This window comes from Aplidium turbinatum, chromosome 7 (assembly GCF_918807975.1).
Source record: "Aplidium turbinatum chromosome 7, kaAplTurb1.1, whole genome shotgun sequence".
Classification (NCBI taxonomy): Eukaryota; Metazoa; Chordata; class Ascidiacea; order Aplousobranchia; family Polyclinidae; genus Aplidium; species Aplidium turbinatum.
The window spans coordinates 32,471,217-32,492,553 of NC_137478.1; the positions used below are offsets into that span (position 1 = coordinate 32,471,217).

At 38.0% G+C, this 21,337-nt stretch overlaps 2 protein-coding genes across 2 annotated transcripts in view; both read right to left on the reverse strand.

Annotated features, from left to right (window-relative positions):
• Window positions 1-5,021: 5,021 nt before the first annotated feature.
• LOC145773943 (uncharacterized) lies at window positions 5,022-5,670 on the reverse strand. Its single transcript, XM_082585066.1, has 2 exons — window positions 5,504-5,670; window positions 5,022-5,386 (listed from the first exon to the last, which is right to left on the reverse strand). Exons 1-2 carry the CDS (start codon window positions 5,668-5,670, stop codon window positions 5,140-5,142), a joined length of 414 nt encoding a protein of 137 aa, XP_082441192.1. The 3' UTR covers window positions 5,022-5,139.
• An 11,146-nt stretch (window positions 5,671-16,816) lies between these two features.
• The window catches only part of LOC145773944 (uncharacterized), a 67,460-nt gene continuing 62,939 nt past the window's right edge, over window positions 16,817-21,337 (reverse strand). The window contains exon 18 of the mRNA XM_082585067.1: window positions 16,817-17,181. Within this exon, the coding sequence (XP_082441193.1) occupies window positions 17,003-17,181 (179 nt within the window). The 3' untranslated portion in view covers window positions 16,817-17,002. The remainder of the gene's footprint in view (window positions 17,182-21,337) is intronic.

The window sequence follows — 21,337 nt, forward strand, 5'->3', positions numbered from 1 at the left end:
CTATGTCTGGTTTGTTTTTGTCGTCCTCTTCATTGAAGTTCATCTGAAAGAATGCTTCTATAAATTGTGGTCCTGCACATTGAAGTATGATGGCTGCTTTTATTTTGTCTGCTTTTTCGTAAGCTCCACTTGCATTTAAATAAACTTCTAGATGCTGCTTCCATCTCTTGTACGTCTCTGATAAATTAGGATCACGTAAGTCTAACGGACAGGGCGCTCTAAAGTTATTGTTTGCCATCTTTTTTAAGCAATATACTTTCAACAGATAACTTCTTTCATTTGTTCAACTTAAAGTTTTCGCTGCCACCATGTTAACAAAAGAGTGAGAGGGAGAACAAATATTACGTGTGAACTGTACTAGGTGCAACTAAAGAATGATTACACTGAACACAGAACTAAGAACACGACGCCTACCAATTATGACGTCACCTAATTTACGTTGGTGCTTGAGGTTCCATCAACAATCATCTTGCATTTTATTACCTGAAACATTGAGTAAATGAAATATCTATATATCTAAGAAGCTTCAACTAATTTCGGCATAAGCATAATCTTTGGGTAATGACAGTACTTTATGAAGATAATGTGTTCTAATATGTATATTTTTTCTTTATAATCAGTCATACAAATTTTGGAGGTAACATGCCAGAAAGCTTCAGTCTCCACAAATAATTAAACAAATATACCTCTTCATGTGTGCCTTTGCAGCAAAATGTTATATAATATTTATGTGAAGTTGCTCTAACCTTTAAACTGATGTTTCACAGACATCACTTTCCACAAATTCTCCACCATTTTGATAAATCGAGCGGTTTCAAGAAAAGATGGGTGATCCTCAGCATAAAATTCCAATCCTTGACAAGTTGATTCATGGAAAATGTCTTAAAATGTGTCATATGTTTAAGAGTTAATACATTGCAACTTTCAAGAACACTGAAGTTAATGTAAATGACAGTCATGCAAAATTGATAAGCAAGCATATTTCTTTATATTTCAAACAAGCATATTAGATTACAATATAAAATACAGACAAAACCGGATAATTGCATAGTCCAATTGTCAATTTTTTTATGATACATGCGATTATCCAATTATTATATGTTATGGTTTAGTATTCAAGAATCTCATGCGATAAAACGGTTTGTGTATTTAACCAAGATATATATATATGTGGTAAATCAATTTTATCTGCACAAGTCAAAATTTTACTTTACGATTAACAAAAAGAAATAAAACAAAGTAACTTCAGTTACTTAGATTAACAAAAAATACTGTAAACATACTTTTTGACTTACTGAGAGCATGTGTCAGAAAAACATGGCTTGCATGAGTGTTCCAAAATGTGTTCAAAGCAAGAAGTTGGAATATCAAAATCAATCAATCAACTTCCAATTTTTTCATGGTATTGCTCGCACCCATTTTTCCTCAGTTCAACATCATTGGGAAATTTGAACAGAGAAGTTTTAACCTCGCTACTTGATTTATATCCAGTTGTACATCCGGGTACATAGCAAGTGTTAACCATTTTATGAATTAATGGTCAAATGCATTATATAGTTATACATAAATTGTACTAAAAATATAAGAATGATTAGTACGTTAAAACTACAGAATTACCTATGACATCAATACCTTGCGTAGGTTTTATGTGTGAAGCATTTTCTGGTATAAAAACTGTTTTATTTGAGACAGGTGACAGATTTTGCATAAATAAAACAATTAAAAAGTATATGGGTAATCCACTTAGTTTTCATTCTGCTAATAACAGGATTTCTGCTTTATTTGAACAAATGAATAATATTTATTACCCACATGACATGACATCTAAGGTTTAACAAATACCAACATACCTTCAATGTCATCATTATTATAAACTAATTGACTACTGTCACTGACTGACTAAAATATAGAGCAGACTATAAGACTAAAGAAAAGTTTGAAAATAGTCTCCACTGCTAAACTGTGTTAGGCTACTGGTTTGAAGTGCAATGGTCACACCAACAAATTGTTGCCACAGTTGATACCTATATGATATATCCCACACCATATTAACGTGTTAGGCTTTACTAGTGATTGCTACAGTCCATAAGCAAAAGGTGGCCATAGATTCAATGCAGACATTATAACTTGTTTTAGCAAAGTCCAAAACCAACCAAACTATAAGCCTGCCTTGGGCTAACGTACTTCTCAAAAGCACTTTAACAAATTTGTATAGTTAACAACTTATTTCCTTTAACTTCTTCAAATTGAAGTACCACAGCAACAATCTTTTGGTTACTTCTCACTTGCAGATACGCTGCACGCTAGCTTACTGCTAATCACTAAAAGAAAGTGTCCTGAAACTAGCCCTTCTAGTGTGCGGATAAGGAAAAAAACGGATGAGGTTTCGTATCCCGTAATATAAAATCCCTAGCATTGTTGCAGGGGAATCCACAGATGCTGCTAAATGGAGAGCAGTCCGTAACGTGCGTTGCTCAAGCGCAGATCCTGAGAGTCAAACCAACGCCGGTTGATTTTGAAGCTTTTCACAAAATTCAGACACCAACCAATCGAGTTACCGGGGCTGACTGATGTAGGACATCTTCATCCGAATCCTGAAGAGGTGAGAAATCGAACAAATCCATAGATTTAAGAAGGAAAAGCAAACAGAAGTGTGGTTTACAAAAAAATCTTCTTCTGGCTTTATTCCTATAGGCTACCCTTCAAATGGGGTCACCAATGCAGATTGCAGACCTCCACATCACTCTGTCATCAGAATATTTCTCATTTTTTGAATAGGCGTTAATTTTTCTAATCCAAAATGTTTCTTTGCGTATCTTCGCCACACAGTTTCTCTATTATTTTTTCGACCTTCCTCGCTGTCGTCTACTAACTTTCAACTGTTTCACTCTTCTTTAACATAATTTTCGTCTCTCCTTATCACATGACCCTACCATTCAGGACGTGTCTCTCTCAGCTTATCTTTCACCTTTCAGACTTGCATATATTTTCTGATAATGTCATTTCTTACTCAGTCTTGCTTTGTCGACCCCAGAGACTTTCGAAGCATTTTCCTTTTAGCCACTTTCATTTTCCATTCCTGTGTCTTTGTGTTTTAGTGATTTTAGACCAATCTTTATGTTATCAACTTTATCAAAATTATTTGAGAGAGTTTTATTTAATTGCATCCAAAATATTCTGCAGCAAAAAACATTCGAACTCCTTGTTAGTGCGGCATTCGATTATCTCAGTCTACCAACCTAGCTGTGACAAGCGTTTATGATAGGGCTACCATATGTCCTCTTTTAAGAGGATTTGTCCTCTATTTTGAAGAAAAATAAATTGTCCCCCGAGGACATCCAAAAATGCTCAAATGTCCTATTTTTTTTACATTTTCAATTTTCTTGCTCATATTTTCAACAGGATTTCATTGTTATGTGACTTTTTTGCAATTTCCAACCATTTCTGTACCAATGCAACATTTTGATTTATAGATTTTCAAAAAAACATTGGCGTACTATTTGATCTTCTATTCTAAACAATCTTAAGACATTTATTGAAACATACTAAGTACATTGCTTTGCGATTGTCTTAAAAGCCAAATAATGGTCAGCGATGAGCACGAGTGGAACTGCAAATCCACTTGTGAAATTTCCTCATTTGAGGAGATCTGATCAACCAATTTATGATAATGAAAAATTGGACAAATTTAAAAAAAATAAGAAAATAAAAAATGGAGTAAATCACAAAGAAATGAAACATTAAAAAACGCAAAAACTTGCAAAAGAGTTTGATATATTTACATTTTAAGGTTCTCACACTTTTACAATAAATTATTATTTTACCCAGATCTATTTTGCCTTGATTCAGCGCTTATAAACGTTGCTGATTACCAACGTAATAGTTTGGCTAATTTGTCAAGTGAAGCAAATCGAAAAATAATCCAAGTGGTTAATGCATGATGTAGCGGACGCGTCGGTTAGTGCGCGCGCTCATATGCAGCCGTCCGTGCTGACGGCGACATTCCTGGGCAGAACCAGATTGGAGCTGGCAAGGAATGACCAGGACACGATGGTCTTCACTGTCTATGTACTAACAGGCTTGACAGCTAATACTTAACTACGAGATTGAATTCTTCAAGGCTCCGTCGTTTATTAATTGGTCTGCTATTTTCAGAAGAACAGAAATTTAAACATAGCGAACTAAGAACACCGAACTAAAAGAACTTCAACTTGCAGAAATCAAATAGCCAGCTTGGTTGCAAGCAGAAAATAATAGCGAACCTTCTTGAATCGTCTCGAGTAGTATAATTGAATAGTAAAGTCTAGTAAAGTTGAATAGTAAAGTACAGTGAAGGATCATGGTTGCCGTTACTTAAAAAGCACTCTAGCTTAATTGGAAAGGCGCAATCTACAGGCATTGTCAATTCTACATGCGATCATATAACATTATATAACGGTGGATCCACTTATCGATGAAATACAGTGGTAGGCTACTATGATTCAGGCACGGTACAAAGATTAATTACAGGATTGCATTCCGAACGTATGTGGTATTTGTTGATTGGAAACGAAGGTGCTAGAATTTCATATGACGTCAGTATGTGAGGTGCGTTACGTCAGAGCTCTCGGGCGTCACACATGACATACAGCCTATTTCAAAATAGATCGGGGCATGGATAGGCCTACTTACAACTTATGTGAGTACAAATGCAGTGATGTACGCGCATACAAAAAATATTGACGCCGTCAGCGCAAACGCAAACGTTCAAAAAACCATACGTCGTATGCGTCAACGCAACTTGTAAAAAAAGTTGGCGGCGTCAGCGTCAGCGCATACACTAGCGCAAACTCATTTTGTTTGCTAGGGGCCAAACATTCACACGGTATAAACCACTCGAAACAAACAAGTTTTATTTTGAATTTCCACGAAGAAACACAAGCATCTGAAAGTGTTCATCTGACACTTTGTTGCGTTTTGGTTTCAATATGTCTTTGCCCATTGAAAACATTCTTTCAACTGCCCAGCGCTGGAAGGTATTGGCGTGTTGTAGCGAAAAAAAGTATTTTGGAAATCTTTCGTTGGAAAAGCGCCCACGGTTAATGGTCCTTTGTGTGGCCGCTCTTCCAAGTACGCTTTTACAACCTCGTCTATGCTGTCTTAGCCAGTGTCCTCATAAAGAGCATGGAGTAGCCCACGGGGTTCGTTGTCGCTGGCTTCCTTCGTCTGGTTGCAGTGGCTCTCAGCCTTAGAGTTTTTCAACAACTTTAATATGTGGCAAGTGGCCATTTTTCGAATTTCCACTGGATTGACATCAGGCAACCAATCGAGCCACCGCGAAAGCCTGTAATTCGGATGTGTGGCGCTGGCGAGTATGGAATCCGCATCAGTAAACAACCGTCCAAACCTGTAAAGTCAATGGTAACTTTTTCACAAACGAAACTTGCTTACATTACTTTTACATTACAGTTTAATTCTGTTTATGCAGTTGAATAGTAGATTAAAACTATTGCTCAGTACTCACCTGTTTTTTATACCCTGCACAAGGCTTTTATGAAGCGGAGAACAGTGTTCGAGGCCACTTGTTCCAGCAAACGCATTTAGCAGACTTGCTATTGTGTGCAGAAGAAGACCCATATATGCTTTTTCTTCTCCCTGAAGAATATCCAAAGCAGCAGCAACAGGACTCATTACAAATTTGTATGTAGGCCTACACATTACTACGCTACATAACCTACAACAAGAATAACCGGCAAAGGCAAAGTAATGTACTACATATAACATACAGAGTACAACATCATGCAAGCAATCACGGTCGGAGACCAAATATTTGAGTTTGTTTAGATACATAGGCTGCACTGCTCATTGCCTGAGAAGTTTCTGATTTTCCCCAAAATGCAAGACTTAACTAATATGAATTAAAGTGCTCACAATTGCTTACAAACGCCTTCAATACTGCTTGACTAAAAATGCTTCACACGACGAAGCCAAGTCATTGTTTAAATTTTACATGGAGCGACATTACCAACCTACCTACTTGCTTGCTTACATTACATTCCTGTTTTGACCCGTAATTTACTAATTTCTCAGTAGGCCTAAGTTGTTTTAACTAATTCTTTCTTTTTTTCTGCAAGACTTCAGTCTCCGCGTGGGACTCTAGCGTCAAAGGCAGTAGTGCGATATACAAACAAACTCCAGCTGACTGAACAATAGATGACACTGTGACACAACACTAGAACAATGGGCAATTGCAAGACGTCAACATTTCGCAGTTTGACAAAAAAATGCAAACAACAACTAAGACATTAAAAAGTATGCGTTGACGCTATGCGCTAAAAAACCGCCAAAACTTTACGGCGCAGCCTCAAGCGCAAACTATCCAAAAAAATGCGGCCGCAAGCGTTAGCGCAAACAAAAAGTCTACGCCGCAAGTATGCGGCATAGAATTTGCGGCGCATACGTACATCTCTGTACAAATGTAGAATGACTTTAATCTATGATGCAGCCACAATGGTAGGCTACAAGGAAAGAAACAGCTTTTTATAATAGGTGAGTCTGTCTTTAGCATCTCATTAACAGCTGTAGCCTATAGCCTACAACTTCAATTATATTTCGTGCAAGTAATTTTATGATTTTGTTAAAGCTGATCCTTTTTTTCTGAAAAAAGTTAAGGCATGGCTACCTGCAGATACCTCCTGATTTGTCACATTTTTATGACATTATCACATCACATTTTCATTTTGTCAAATCTAGCAAATCGGCTTTCGAGAAACAAACAAACTTATGTTTTTTTTTTTTTTTGCTGTAACTTTTGCTGCATACGTTTATAATTATCCAAAAGGATGTAAAAAATTCTTCATACGTAACATTCTACTTGTATTTTACACGCTGGCGAAACGTGTCCTCTTTTTAGGCGTTGAAAATATGGTAGGCCTAGTTTATGACCAACTTTTATTTAACATAAGCCAAAACAGACAGGGGTGTGCTGTTTTTCTAGACCTTAGCGAAGCCTTCGATAGGCTACGATAAGTCATAATAACCTTTTAGGCAAGCTTTTCTACGGGCTTCCATGCTAAAATCTGAAGCATTTTAAAATCATATCTTGAAAACAGAATTCAATGTACGGTAGGCTAACTCAAGAATCGGCAACATCGAGTTAAGTCTGAATTTCTTAACGTGACCTGTGGTGCCCCATGTAGCGCCTGCGGCTTTTTTCGTGTTTGCTTGAGTCTAATTGCCGTTGTGAAATTTGTGCTTGGTAGGAATTTGAAACGCTGGCTGAAAATTAGGGCGTTTCCTCGGAATTTGCACCACTTATCAGGGTTTGATTTACATACGTAGTTTTACGTTGTTGTAGCGTTGCGCATTTGACACATGCTGCATTGCTTGAAGCAATAAGCCTCCTTTAAATCAATCGTTCAGCGTGAAACACAGTCAGTTTTTCAGTTTTCAGTATGGTTTCTGTCGGCCAATTGTGTGGTGCCTTATTTTCTCAGTCAGTTTGCCACGGATTCATTTCTGTTAGTTTAATTATGGTTGTAGTGTAGTTTTTTTTATGTTCTGAATTAGTTTAACTCGTTCTATTTGAATTCAAGGCATTATTTGACTACAACGTTCCGACGTGGAAGTTCATCATTTCTTTGCAATAAACTTAAACTCGCAAAAAGGAGCAAGGTATTGTTCTCAAGATCATCCCCACTACGCGCTAGTACCCGGGATGTTGCTGTAGCAGCTACAGCTAGGTATGGGCGGATGTTCAGACCACTCGCCGTCCGCTACATAAAATGGTGACCCCGACGTGATTTGCTAACTGAATTATAACGTGATTTACCTGTGAATTGACTAACTGTGAACTGATCATTGGTTGCACTGTGGATTAGCCTACTCTGGATTACATCACGGATTACAACAGCCTGTCTTTTATCGGGACGCTCCCTCAACGACGACGCCGTTGGATTCAAGTTAAGTGACATTAATTCATGCTGTTTGAATATTATTTTTACGTTGTCGTAGCGGCCATAAGCCTCTCAATCTCCCTCACCGTCCTGGGCACGACGTGAAACTGCATCCATCCATTCATTCCATCTTTTTATAGTTAGTCTCAGTCCTGGGCAAGACGTGAAACTGCATCCATTCAACCAACCTTTCTTTAGTTAGTTCACTATCTTTCCTTTAAACGTATTATCTTCATGATAGTTTTCGTGAGTTTACTGAATCGGATTTCATCAGATTTCAACTACTGCTTCCCTTGGACATAAATCAAGTGTTATAGTTATCTATATAGGTTACCATGTCTAATTGCACTCTTACATGTGGCCTTTGTGCCCGACCATTGCGGTCACTGTAGATATTGATCTACCATAGACGTTCGCTGACTTTGGACTTTACCGACGTTGGTCTGATATAAGTCGACATGCATTCTGCCCTATTGGCGCCTTGTCGTGTCATCGCCCTTTCACCCCTGCTCTGTTGCCTTGGTTTCCCTTAATAATTGACATGTGCCTTACCTCCCATCATTCTTGCTGTACTTGGTCTATACTTACATCCTTCAATTACAATTATCATAGTATCCGATTTAGTATCACACTTAGTGCATTCTTAGATCGTGCTCCTTGTTCATCCTGGCCCGAACATAGACTTGGTGTTAGGTAATGCAGCTTACTTCCCCCGTTTCGTAGAGAGAGTGCGATCTGTGCCCCCTGACATGCTTTGCCACTTTTTTATAGACATCAAATTTCAGACATTGTATGTAGACGACAGACTGCTTTTGCAGTTTTTCACCATTGACGTACTGTTTAGGATTGTTATCGCCCTCATTAACCGCATTATTTTTTGTTGCACAGAATAGCCTTCTCGCTAGCCGGATGTCCGCCGCACGAGACCTCTGCTTCAACCAATCGAGAGCCGACCAGCCGCTCCCTGGGAACAGAGGAACTGTTAGCTCTCGCGCCGTGCGGAGGGAAGCCGACCCCGTCTTGTTGTTCACCCGGTGTCATTTCTGTGTGATGTTGTGCTACGCATTGTGTGCCTCTCCTGCTTCATGTCCTTGCTGCAGACAGCTTCATCAGAAGCCAAACGGCCAGCTCGTTTGCCTTCTTGTGGGGGTGTTTTGTAGCGCCTGCGGCTTTTTTCGTGTTTGCTGTAGTCTAATTGCCGTTGTGAAATTTGTTCTTGGTAGGAATTTGAAACGCTGGCTGAAAATTAGGGCGTTTCCTCGGAATTTGCACCACTTATCAGGGTTTGATTTACATACGTAGTTTTACGTTGTTGTAGCGTTGCGCATTTGACACATGCTGCATTGCTTGAAGCAATAAGCCTCCTTTAAATCAATCGTTCAGCGTGAAACACAGTCAGTTTTTCAGTTTTCAGTATGGTTTCTGTCGGCCAGTTGTGTGGTGCCTTATTTTCTCAGTCAGTTTGCCACGGATTCCTTTCTGTTAGTTTAATTATGGTTGTAGTGTAGTTTTTTTTATGTTCTGAATTAGTTTAACTCGTTCTATTTGAATTCAAGGCATTATTTGGCTACAACGTTCCGACGTGGAAGTTCATCATTTCTTTGCAATAAACTCAAACTCGCAAAAAGGAGCAAGGTATTGTTCTCAAGATTATCCCCACTACGCGCTAGTACCCGGGATGTTGCTGTAGCAGCTACAGCTAGGTATGGGCGGATGTTCAGACCACTCGACGTCCGCTACACCCCACAAGGATCCATTCTTGGACCCTTAGTATTTTTACAATTTTGTTAAAGAGGTGACTTTCTTCAACCATAAACAGATGAAACCAAGCAACCACACGACATTTAACCTAATAGGCCTATATTAAACTGAACATAAACTATCTACAAACGTTTTCGGCGATACACATGTTAGCCCTTTTCAAGTAACGAAAAAATAACTGATTTTACATCTACATTGAAATAAATAACTGATCTTCACACTAAATTAAAAACGAAATGCATAAGAATGAAACGGCAAAGCAAAGGAGAAAGGCATATCACATGGGGGTAATTCCACGAGGCAAACACGCAATCACGCATGATAGTTTAATTATGTTCAGTTTAATATATTATGTTAAATGCCGTGTGGTTGCTTGGTTTCATCTGCTTATTATTTTTAGTTTACATTAATGATTTATCTAATGCCTTATTGTTTAAATCAATAACTTTTGCAGGTAAGTCTAACAGTTTTTAACAAAACTTTGAAAACTTTTCAACTAATCACCAACAACGAAATAAAAAAAATTGACGCTTAGTTGAAATGCAACAAGCTTAGGCCTACATTAAACTAGCCTAGGCTATAACAAGACAAACTTGATGATCATGAGCAAAAACCCGAACAAACACTCTAAGTTTAATCGATGCATAAATGGGATCAACATTTTAAAAACTGAAAGCATCTAAGAGTCTACATTAGGGTGGCTCATTTTCCTTGATGTTCTTTAAAATTTCTGTCAGTTTGGAATAATGTTCCATTTTGCTCACTGATATTTGCAAACCAAAAATTTTTCTTAGGTTTTGACCTTTAACCCTGGTTCACCCAAGGAGAAATTCTGAATTTTTCTGAAAAATTAGTAAATTTTGAAGTGGTTTAGCAGTGTCTAAAAAGGGGATTTCTCAAAATTTGACCAGGTGATTTTGACGTCACTTCCTCTGTTAACTTCCACGTGGAACATCTTCACCCTACTCCAAGTCTGAGAGTCACTAATAGTGCATGCTTTTAGTGTCATTTTAGTTGATTTTACAGCCTTTTCGCAGTCAGTGAATCTACAACATAAAAACCAACAAAAAATTTTGGCACAAAGGATGAGAGTAATTTGGAGTATTTCAGGGCCCCTGATTCCGAAAATGCACTTAGTTTTTTCAAATTGGCTCTAGCTTTCAAGATATTCGACAATGAAAATATTTTTGAAATCGTTACTCAAAAGCTTTGAATTAGCAAATTACTTATTTTCAGCCCTGTTTACCATTATGATGTCATAATTACACTTGTCTAGTTCAATTGGTTCATATTGCACGAAAGTTCAAAACGCAAGCAAAGATCGAAATGAACTGTGTTTAACGCAAGGGAGCCATAAATATTCAATGTAAATAGTTGTGAATCAGTAGGCCTACATCACAAAAAAATATCCCGAAAGTCATGTGTTTATGAATGCAGCTTTATATTGAAAAGGTAGGCCTACTTAAATGGATACTGTACAAATGAAATTTTATTCTAAGCCTTTGCTAAGGCCAAGTCTTTGCTGCAAGAAGTTTTTTTCTGGTCTATAGGCTAAATAAATGGCATATAGGCTAATAAAATACGCCTTTGACAAGTGGGATGCTGTACAAACAACCCAGATATATTTTACTGCATGAGGCAACGCAGAGGAGTAACGCATTCCGCGGTAGACACAGCGCTATATAAAAACAAGCATTATTATTATTACTTTGACATGAAGCTGGGTGATCAAGATAAGCCCTGGGCTCCTCCTAAAGTATGCAAACATTGCACTCAAACCCGTTTCTGGGATCAAGGCTAAGAAGTTCAGAGTACCATGGCATAAAGAGAGCCCTGGAATCACCATGAAAATTGATACTTCTGTACGGTGAGCATGTTCGAAGGAAGTTGGAACATCATGTTTACATGGAGTGTGCAAGGCAGTCATTGCGTGGACGCTGCTATTTCTGTTTTTTGTTTGCCCTATCTTGTTTCAAGTGGTGATTTGCTTGAAACAATAGGAAAACGGGCATGACTGAGAGTAACCTCAATACCTTCAGTAATGTTTTGGAGCAAGGTCAAGCTTTTTTCTCAAAACCATTTCTACCACCTACTGTAGTAGTTAAAGATTTAGTTATCAAAAATGATTGCTGGAATCTTGGCTAACTCAAAAACTAGAGCCAATTCGATAAAACTTAGTGCATTTTCAGAATCAGGGGCCTCGAAATACCTTAAAATGACTCTCACATGTCCTGCCTTTTTATATATAAAATTTTTTTGTTGGCCTGTGAAAATCGATAAACATTGTCAAATGATTCAAGAAACTGAAAGCAGTATAGATGTATAGAGGATAGATGTATAGATGTATTGGATAGAGCAGTATAGGCATGGGTTCTATACCTTGTCGGGTCATACCAAAGACTTTTTAAAAATGGTACTGAATCTAATTTCTGCTTGGCACTGAGTAATGAAGTGGATTCGAGTAATAATGTACTCAGTTGCGCCTCTATACGGCTGCATTGACACTGTCTGCTTTGTAAAGCGCTGAGGAGCAACGCATTCTGCGATGGATACAGGGCTATATAAAAACTAACATTATTATTAGATATTTACTACAGTGAACGGTGCACAAAGAAAATCATGTCTGAAATGTGGTAGAATTCGATATTTTGAGAGTAGGCTAATACACGTGTCAGTGTTCATGGAGCTGCTAATTAAACCACTTTGCTTGCTACAAGTTTGTGTTACTGCCTCTTATTGTGTCCATTAAGATGCTAGAGTGCATTAGAAGATAGCGAGTGAGCAGTTTCAGGGATAAACGAAAATTCGATATTTTGAAAAAAATCAAAACAGGTGAACGTTAATATTTTTTTGTGAAATTTAGTATAGGAGATACATTTACCAAAAGGAACAATATTACAAACTGACGAAAAATTTAAAAGAAAAAAATTTTTTTTTCGAGATTTTGCGCCAGCCTAATGCATACTCAATGAGGTGTTTTAACACAGATAGGTTATTTTTAAGATAAGCAATGGATTCTAGAAAAAGATCGTACAGATATAAGGTAGAATGTACAGTGTGCAAAAAAAAGGTTTTACTCTGATTACAAAAAAGAACACCTGAAGAGGATACACAGTGAGGATAGTAACATTAAATTTATAAAAGTCAATGAAGATCCAAAGCAACTGCAGTTAGCGTTCAGTATCGATACAACAAGAGCTCAGAATGTTTGCAGCAGTGACACAAGCTTTAGAGCAGATGAAGAGTCAACAATTGCCGAGGTTGCTAATGAAGCAAACACTAATAAGGATATGGAAAATACTGAGGCCACTCATGTATCGATTGTAAATTTGACATCTGCCAGAAATGTAGAAATAGTAGATCATGATTTGCATGAGGAAGAATTATCTGTCAAGATTATAAACAAAGAACCAATAGTTATGGATGCCAGGAAGCAGAAAGTAATAATTCTATTGAAAGTTGTGTGTCAAATGATCCGAAAGAAATTACAACTATAACAAATGCTACAATATCCGAAGGTCCTCATCAGCCGATTTTATGTTTGTATGACAAAAGCAATGCACTTGGTCTATATAGGTCTAATTTTAACCAGTAGCCTACCTTATACTTTTTATACAGAATATTTAAGTGGGGTTGTTTTTTATTTGTGGTGTGTAAAACAATATTTGTTACTCTTACCTACCATGCCAAAGTGCAGAAGCATCGAGCAATGCACAAGCAAGGTATCTTCAAAGATGAATTCTGTTGTTCTATCTTGATTACTTTGGTAAGAAATTCTAGCTAGCTGGTGATCTTGTTATGTTAGTTTTTCACTGTTATCATGCACCGTATACATTATATTTGGGCAATTTCTATAAAAGCGTGCGGATTTGGGCAAATTTACGTTCTGCCCCCCCAAAATGGCTTGGTCTCGTACGTCAATGCAGACGACCCACGTTCACATATAGTAAAATTTAAGCTTAATTTTAATCTCGTTAACTTATAGTGCCCCTGACAGGTTGGATCCAAGTGTAGTAACTTTATAATCATTTCCTAAGGCAGAATTATGCTTGGCGAACCTTTTATACTTAACCTCGAAGCTCGACTGGAGGTGAAATTTATATCATACGACTGCTCCGCAGCGTCACCACAGGCGAAACGCCATATTTCACTGCTCTGGGACGACTTTAGTGGTGTTACGTCATACTGGGTGAGCGTCATAAGCGACGGATGAAACAAATGTTTTCTAGTAGGCCTAGATGTAATTGGTGGATCAAAGTTTGGTCGGAGTTGGTTTGAACAGTTGCATCATGAACGCTGAACTCAGCAGAAGCATTTTGTTTAACGGGTGTTGAACATTTGTTTGGAATCGCCTTAATTGGGCTCCAAAGAGGAGTTAAGTCACTATCTTTCCGGCATATATCCATTGGTTCAGGCCATTTCTGTACACCTTGATGAAAAGTAAGAAATGTATAATTAACATTTGTAAAAATGTAACATCGAAATAACACAGCCAGCTGATGCTGATACAATTGTCACTTTTGGGCATACAGCCATGCACATTCACTGCCAGATTGACTTTTTTTGGCCAGTCATATCTTCAAGTGATTTCATTTGTAGATGTGTACCAATTTGAGCAATCAATGATTGCAAAAAATAACTTTTGAACTCGTGCCAAAAGATTCAAAACTAAATTACAAACAAATAATTTTCTGGTTATTTAATTATTCTAAAGCATGATATCCCGTGGTTGCAAAAATGAGTGAAAAACATAGTTATAATTGCAGACAGTGGCACACCGTTTCGGCTTAAATGGCCTCATCAGTGCAGTAGGTACCCTGAATTATATTGACAAAGAAGTATCCTCCGTGTGGCGATTTTCCATTAACGTAAACATAAACAGTCACATAAATGGTAGCCTACTTTCGCCAACCTTGCCAAAGTGCTGAAACTGCAAGCAGTGAGCTTTGCGCAATGCAAGTTGTCAGTGCCGGTATTTAAAATCCTAGTTGTACAGTTACCGTAGCCTAGGGGAGATGTAGGATCTTCAAACTAAAATCAGGTTTTTCAAAGCTAAAAAGTTTATTTCTTGAGCAAGTACTAAAAAAATTTCACAAAACAATTTACATAACAGCAGTTAGCATAAGGTTGAGTAATGAGTATTTTTCTTCAACTTTTATTTTTAGAGAATTTGCGAGGATTTTAATATCTTAACAAAATTGGTTTAAAAGTCCTACTGGGGTGGGATCTTTGAACCCCCCCGGTGGGATCTTTAAACCACTTTGCTGAAATCAAACTTTCAAATCAAGTCATCATTACTTGTTTGTGGAGTCGTCTTCCGTCAAGCAATATCTGCCAAGATAGTAGCAACAAAAGATCACAACATTGCGGTTACAGTCATTGTATTAACGCGCCACCACAAGCTTAAATATGGAGTCTCGACTGGCCAAGTGGAGACATTCTATGTCAGCATGGAATCCCAGGGGCACACTTTTTGATGATTGAAACTTACAAACGGAAATTTTATTAAAATATTTTTGTGATTACTGGAAGCACTGCAGAGTGCAGAGGCTGTGAGGGGCCCATGCCACGCGATTGTGACAACTGCATAAAGAAGCATAAACATCACACGGTCTGAAAAGAGAATTAATTTATAAATCTTCTCAAAGTGTCAAGACCAATTAATTTATTCTGTACAAGTCGCCAGTATTCCATTCATGATGCGACGTATTCTGTCAAGGGTTAAAGCAGAGTGCTTGGATTGTTAAACCAAAACCGTTTATGGACAGAAGCTTCAATCAAAATCTGCACATTAAAATAGAAATCGCGCGACACTTGTTGGATTAATATTTCAAGTACATTCAAACAAAAAAATCAACATCAAAGTAAAAATTGTTAATGTTACGTCATAGTGTATTATATAGGGATACGCAATTACCACAACATACAAACAATCGCCTCTGTCGTTTCTTGCGTTCTTTTGTATTGGTAAAAGCATCAAAACTCAAATATGTGTGAAAGTTTTTTCGCAGGCTCCATCACTAATACCTGAGCACAGGAGTTCTCAAGCTGTTCATTATTACTTATTCGCGTTTCTGTTGTTAATCTAATCAGATGTGATGACATAATAGAACAAATTTTTAAGTCCATGACTGGCAGTTGATGCTAATTTTACGTTTCTGTGACGTCATGCGACATGCAGTTAACAAATTGTCAGCTTTTGCAGCAAAATTGTTGAAGCATTCTCTAACATTTGAGGCCAACATTGATTTCCACGCAAAAACTGTTTCTACTGTAATAACTTAACAATAACTTATTAACAGTAGCTTTGCTTTGTAAATCTCTATTGGAACAATTAATGCAATTGTGACGATGAAACAAACAGAATACGCAGAAATGAAAATTTGAGGATGAGGAACAAAATATTTTAAGTTTTCGTCGCAAGAAGAGGCAATTGGGGAAACTAGACAAAGGGTAGGCACTTTTACGTACTGCACTGCCCGAAGAGGCAACCGCAACCATGCGTATCGTATATGACATTACTGGTGTTTTAGTCACAACTTTTCTCATAAACTCCATTGTTTGCAGTCACTACGATTCTTCTTGCACTCAGTTCAGTTGAAGAAGAAAAAATAGTATTAGCAGAGGGTGGGAATCGAACCCATGCAATCGAAATTATTACTCCTCTGCCCTAACCATTAGGCAATGTTGGTTGTGGCGATGCATGCAGTTAAATTTCTTTGTATCAAAATCTTTCGACAAAGACGACCAGTTAATCACGTGTTGAGTCATGTCACGCATGATAGCGCTACTAACGTCAGCGATGTCGTATGTCACGCATGGTTGCTGTTACCTTTTCGGGCAGTGCAATACGTAAAAGTGTCTACCTAGACAAAGGGGTAAGCTGCTCCATCTAGTGGTGAATATGACAAGTAAGGTAAACCATCGGTTATCATGACGACTCGTTCATATTTTTGTTGTTGGTCTTATCACGTATGATGACGTAATAAAACAAGCTTCCGAGTACATTAATAATCAAGCCTGTAGCTTGCAATTGTTGGTAATTTTACGGTAATCTGACGTTATATGACGTAACTAATGAAACAAACTTCAGAGTACATTGATAATCAAGTCTGTAATTTGCAATTGTTGCTAAATTTACGGTGATGTGTTGTCATATGACGTAAGGAAACAAACTTCCGAGTACATTGATAAATAATCAAGTCTGTAGTTTGCAATTGTTGCTAATTTTACGGTAACCTGTCGTCATGTGACGGACAGTTCACAACAAATTATCAACTTTTGCAGCAAAATTGTTGAAGCCTTCTCTAATATTTGGGGCCTTCTTTGACTTCCATGCGATAACCGTTTCCAAGACGACGAGAGAAGAGAAAGAGACAAGAAGAAGTGATAAGAGCAAAAGCGATCAGCGCTGCTGCAACGATGATGTTGGTGTTTCCCTTTTCAATTAATTCCACGTAATGGTCTTCATGTTCTTCTGTGACGTCTGTAATGTAACAAAATCCTCAATTGAATTCCTCCCATCAAGTGACAAGATTAATTGAGCAAGTCAGTGTTTACTTGCATAAATTTTGAACTATGACCGCAGAACCGATTTCCAAGGTTGGGAATGTTAGATTTGTCTTTCTGGTGGGAATGATACAGCAAAGCTACAAAAGAATCTACCCACAAGTTTCGTTAGATTGACAAAAGTCTCAGCAAAATTATCTTGCATTTGAAGTGTTTAGAACGAAAAGTGACTAAGTCACAAAATACTATTAAAGAAATATTGACATGTACAGTTTTCAATTGCATTGTGAAATCAAGATTTAAAAGATTTTTTTGTTTTTACCATATGTCAGTGTCTACAACCCCAACCTAGTTCTGATTGCAGTATTAATTGATTTTTTAGTTGAACTTGTCAAAAAATATTGATAATATTCTTTTTTGGATTTTTCTTCAAAATTGCTGGACTTAGGTACTTTTAGACACAAATGATGGACTTAAGCACTTTTAAGTTTTCTATAGGCCTAACAGAATTTGCCATCTCTTACTCCAGATACTATTGTAAAGTAAGCTATTTAAATATATTTGTTCAAACCTCGTACTAATATGACATTGGAATAATCTGCAAAGAATTATTTTGGGTAAGAAATATCTTGAAAAAATTAGGCTGGTAGCACATAATAACTGTTACTGGTAATTAATGGGATAAAAAACAGGTAAAGTACAGAGACTTCCCCACCTTCATTGGCAATGTAGCCTACAGTAGAATAATAATTGGGTTAGGCCTACTAGACTACATAATAATAATTGGGTACACTCTCAAAACCTTCTTCCCTTCATTAGTAGTGTAGGCTAGTATAGAAGTAAAGAAGACTGGTAGATAGGCTAGGACCTTTACAGAATAAGTTATAAAAATAATAGTCCAACCTAATAGGCTACTTAATCTTAGGTTAAGTGTACTTCATTTCGTTTCTGCTGGCACCAACACTCCATCGAATAGCCTAATCATGTCCCATGAATATTGAAATCTGCACTGCTAAACTTCTTGCAAACTGGACCTGTGGACTGCTGAATTTGATTCGAAAGCAGTAGGCCTATAAATACTACCGGTATTTGATCACTTATTTGCAAAATATCTACAATTAAAAGCTGATAAAAACACTACCGTTTTTAACACTACCAATGATCCTAATCCTTCACCTACCCTACCTAAACCAAAGGCAGTGTCCCAGTCTAAATAACCGGTAACCAGCTAATGACTTTATATCCTCTAAAATGGAACCCCATCAAAAACCAAAATAAAAATCATGTCACGTGGTTAAATGACTCGACGCTATTGGTCAGAACGGACTTAGCTACTTTTAGAAGAAAAACTTACCTTTCCGCTCAAAACCTGTATTCGAAAATGATGGCTTAGCAACCTTTATACCAAAATATTTTTGTGTCTGGTGACAAAGGACAATGAAAGTAATACGTTTTTGTACTTAACTCAATTCGAGTGAAAATGTGACTTAGTCACTTTTCGTTCTAAACGCTTCATTTGTAAAAAGTCACTTATCCCCAAGCACTGATCAAGCGTTTTTGTTGCTGTGGGTATGGGTCTGGCTTCCGACTCGTTATCGTCATTACTTACAGCAGTGTCAGCTATCTTGTGTCAGCTTATCTCTGTCAGTCTCGGTAACTGGCCCTGCGTTAAAAGCTTCTACAAGAATGCAAAACTACCAGGAATAACCTATCAAGGCTTGGTCAGTCCGAGAATAAAGATTCAAAAACCAAACCACCAGCATTTGCAGCACGTCTGGTGAGCTCAGCAATGGAGATGTCATCTTAGTCATCAGATGTGTCCGCTGTGCCTTCAGTGTCAGGAGTCATAGCAGTGAAATTAAAAAGTCTGAAGCAATTGCCTTTCCCTCCAGTTAATATCCAAGCTCTATCAAGCATGTGCAACGCTTCAAAAACTTTGGCGTCATCAGTAATTTCGAGATAGAGAGGGCTGCATATGCCCTGGAGGCACAAAAACGCTTCGAGTTAACTCAAAGTTTCAAGTTAGGGATAGTTTTTTGGCATGTATAGGCGTTTTGCAGGCACCAGTCAACCTCCTTACAGGTAGGGAGAGTTTGAGTTATCGAGCTTTGAATGTAATACACAACACAACAATGCAAGTGAATGCTAAACAATAGGCCTACACATTAGGGTGGTCCTTATAATTTTTTTTATTTATTTTCATTAACCTGACCCTGCCAAAATGTTCCTTTTGGTTAAAAAACACCATGTGTAAAATTTCATTGAAATTCATTAATGTTTAGAGGTGGCTCAATGGATTTGAAATTTCTCTCAAATAAGGAGTCTCAGAATATATAGGCTACTGATTACATACCGCCTTTTTTCCACATTTGTTATTGATGGCTTATGAAAAACGTAAACATGTGTTTATTGTGTATCTAATTGAGAATTATGAGGAAGATATTAAAGGTTTCAAACTTCCCTCCAACAGTCCAACATACAGGTTTTATGCTTTTCTCTGCATAACCACAACAAGCTGAACGAAAGGGATCGCCAATGCTACTGTTGAAAATGTAGAAGGGTTTTGGAATCGGGCAAGGATTCCCATTTGCTACTTAAGCAGGATTGTATTAAAAAAGTAACTGGATTTTTTAAGTGGAAAGCTATCAAGAAGAACGCAGGAAGACTGACATCAACTCAACAAGATAAAGAAGCTTTCAAAAGTACGTTTGGAGTTGATTTCAATTGAGGAAGACCGAAAGTTTCTGATCGCCAAACGCGAACCTGGACGCCGTGGAGTAATAACATCAATGGATGGAACCTTGAAGAAGAAAGAATGCAGAAAAAGGAATAGAGCAGTGACTTGAAAATCAGAGGAAGAAAGCTGCAGTGAATAGCTACGCACTTTCAACATTCTCTGGCAGTCGGAATGGCCCGTTTCGGTGAGTCCGATCCCTTAACGGGGGATTTTTTAAATTTTTTTTAAAAATTATCGGGTACCGTAGCCTAATTATCATTGCCGTTTTAGGGTTCGGGGTTAAGATTAGGGGTTAGAGATTAGGAACTCACCGAATCAGACTCACCGAATCGGACTCTCCGAATCGTACTCACCTAATAGTAGCAGACCATCTGGCAGTAGGCTACTACAAAGCAGCACAAGTGGCAGTAGTACAGAAGAGTAAGAAGATCCAGTTGCAGGCCCCGGTAGGCTACCAGCTGTATGACACAAACACCCTTAAAACGTGGACACTGGACAAACAAGTGGTTACACAAAACCTTGTGGCAACTTTGGATCAAAATAAGGTTTCAGACATAGCAGCTGTGATGGTAATTGGCGAAACTGTCCCAAGTCTTGGCCAAGAAATCCAACCAGTAGCCATGAACTGATCCAGTATCAGGCGGCAACAACAGCAGCATCGTAAACTCATTTCAGAAAAAACTTAAATATCAGCTCGACCCACAGTTCCCACCATAGCCGTACGAGACCAAACCATTTTGGGGGGGCAGAACGTAAATTTGCCCAAATGTGCACGCTTTTATAGAAATTGCCCAAACATAATGTATGCGGTGCATGATAACAGTGAAAAACTGACATAACAAGATCACCAGCAGTGGCGTAGCCAGGAATTTTGAAAGGGGGGGGGTTTGATGACGTGTTTCGCTTATGGCGACACCCATCGGCGGGGGGTCTGGGGGGCCTACCCCAGAAAATTTTGAAAAATTACTTTGAATTTGGTGCATTCTGAGAATATTTTCAATAAAAATGTGGGTATGAATATTCCTGTAAAATGGTGCTGTCCGGTGGCATAGCAAAAGGATAAGATCATGTTTTCTTCGGCATTTTTCGGAAATAAAGCTACAAGTCTCTATGTTTTCTTGTTGCTAATTCCTGGCTGAGATATTTGAATGTTTGGTAATGGCAAAACTCGCTCTTTGCATATTTCATTTAAAATTAGGCAAACTTTGTTTTAGAGGCATAGACTGAAAGCATCATTCTCAATATCGTGACGTCACACACGTGCCAAAGGGGGGGGTGCAACCCCCAACCCCCCCCCCCCCCCCCCTTGGCTACGCCACCAGCTACCTAGAATTTCTTACCAAAGGAATCAAGATAGAAGAACTGAATTCCTCTTTGAAGATACCTTGCTTGTGCA

What these genes read in the sequence shown, in the direction of transcription:
- LOC145773943 (XM_082585066.1), bottom strand. Translation starts at nt 5,670, where the DNA reads ATGAGTCCTGTTGCTGCTGCTTTGGATATTCTTCAGGGAGAAGAAAAA. An exon ending in GTGCAGGGTATAAAAAACAG is followed by an intron (nt 5,387 to 5,503) that starts GTGAGTACTGAG and finishes TTGACTTTACAG; the next exon opens with GTTTGGACGGTTGTTTACTG.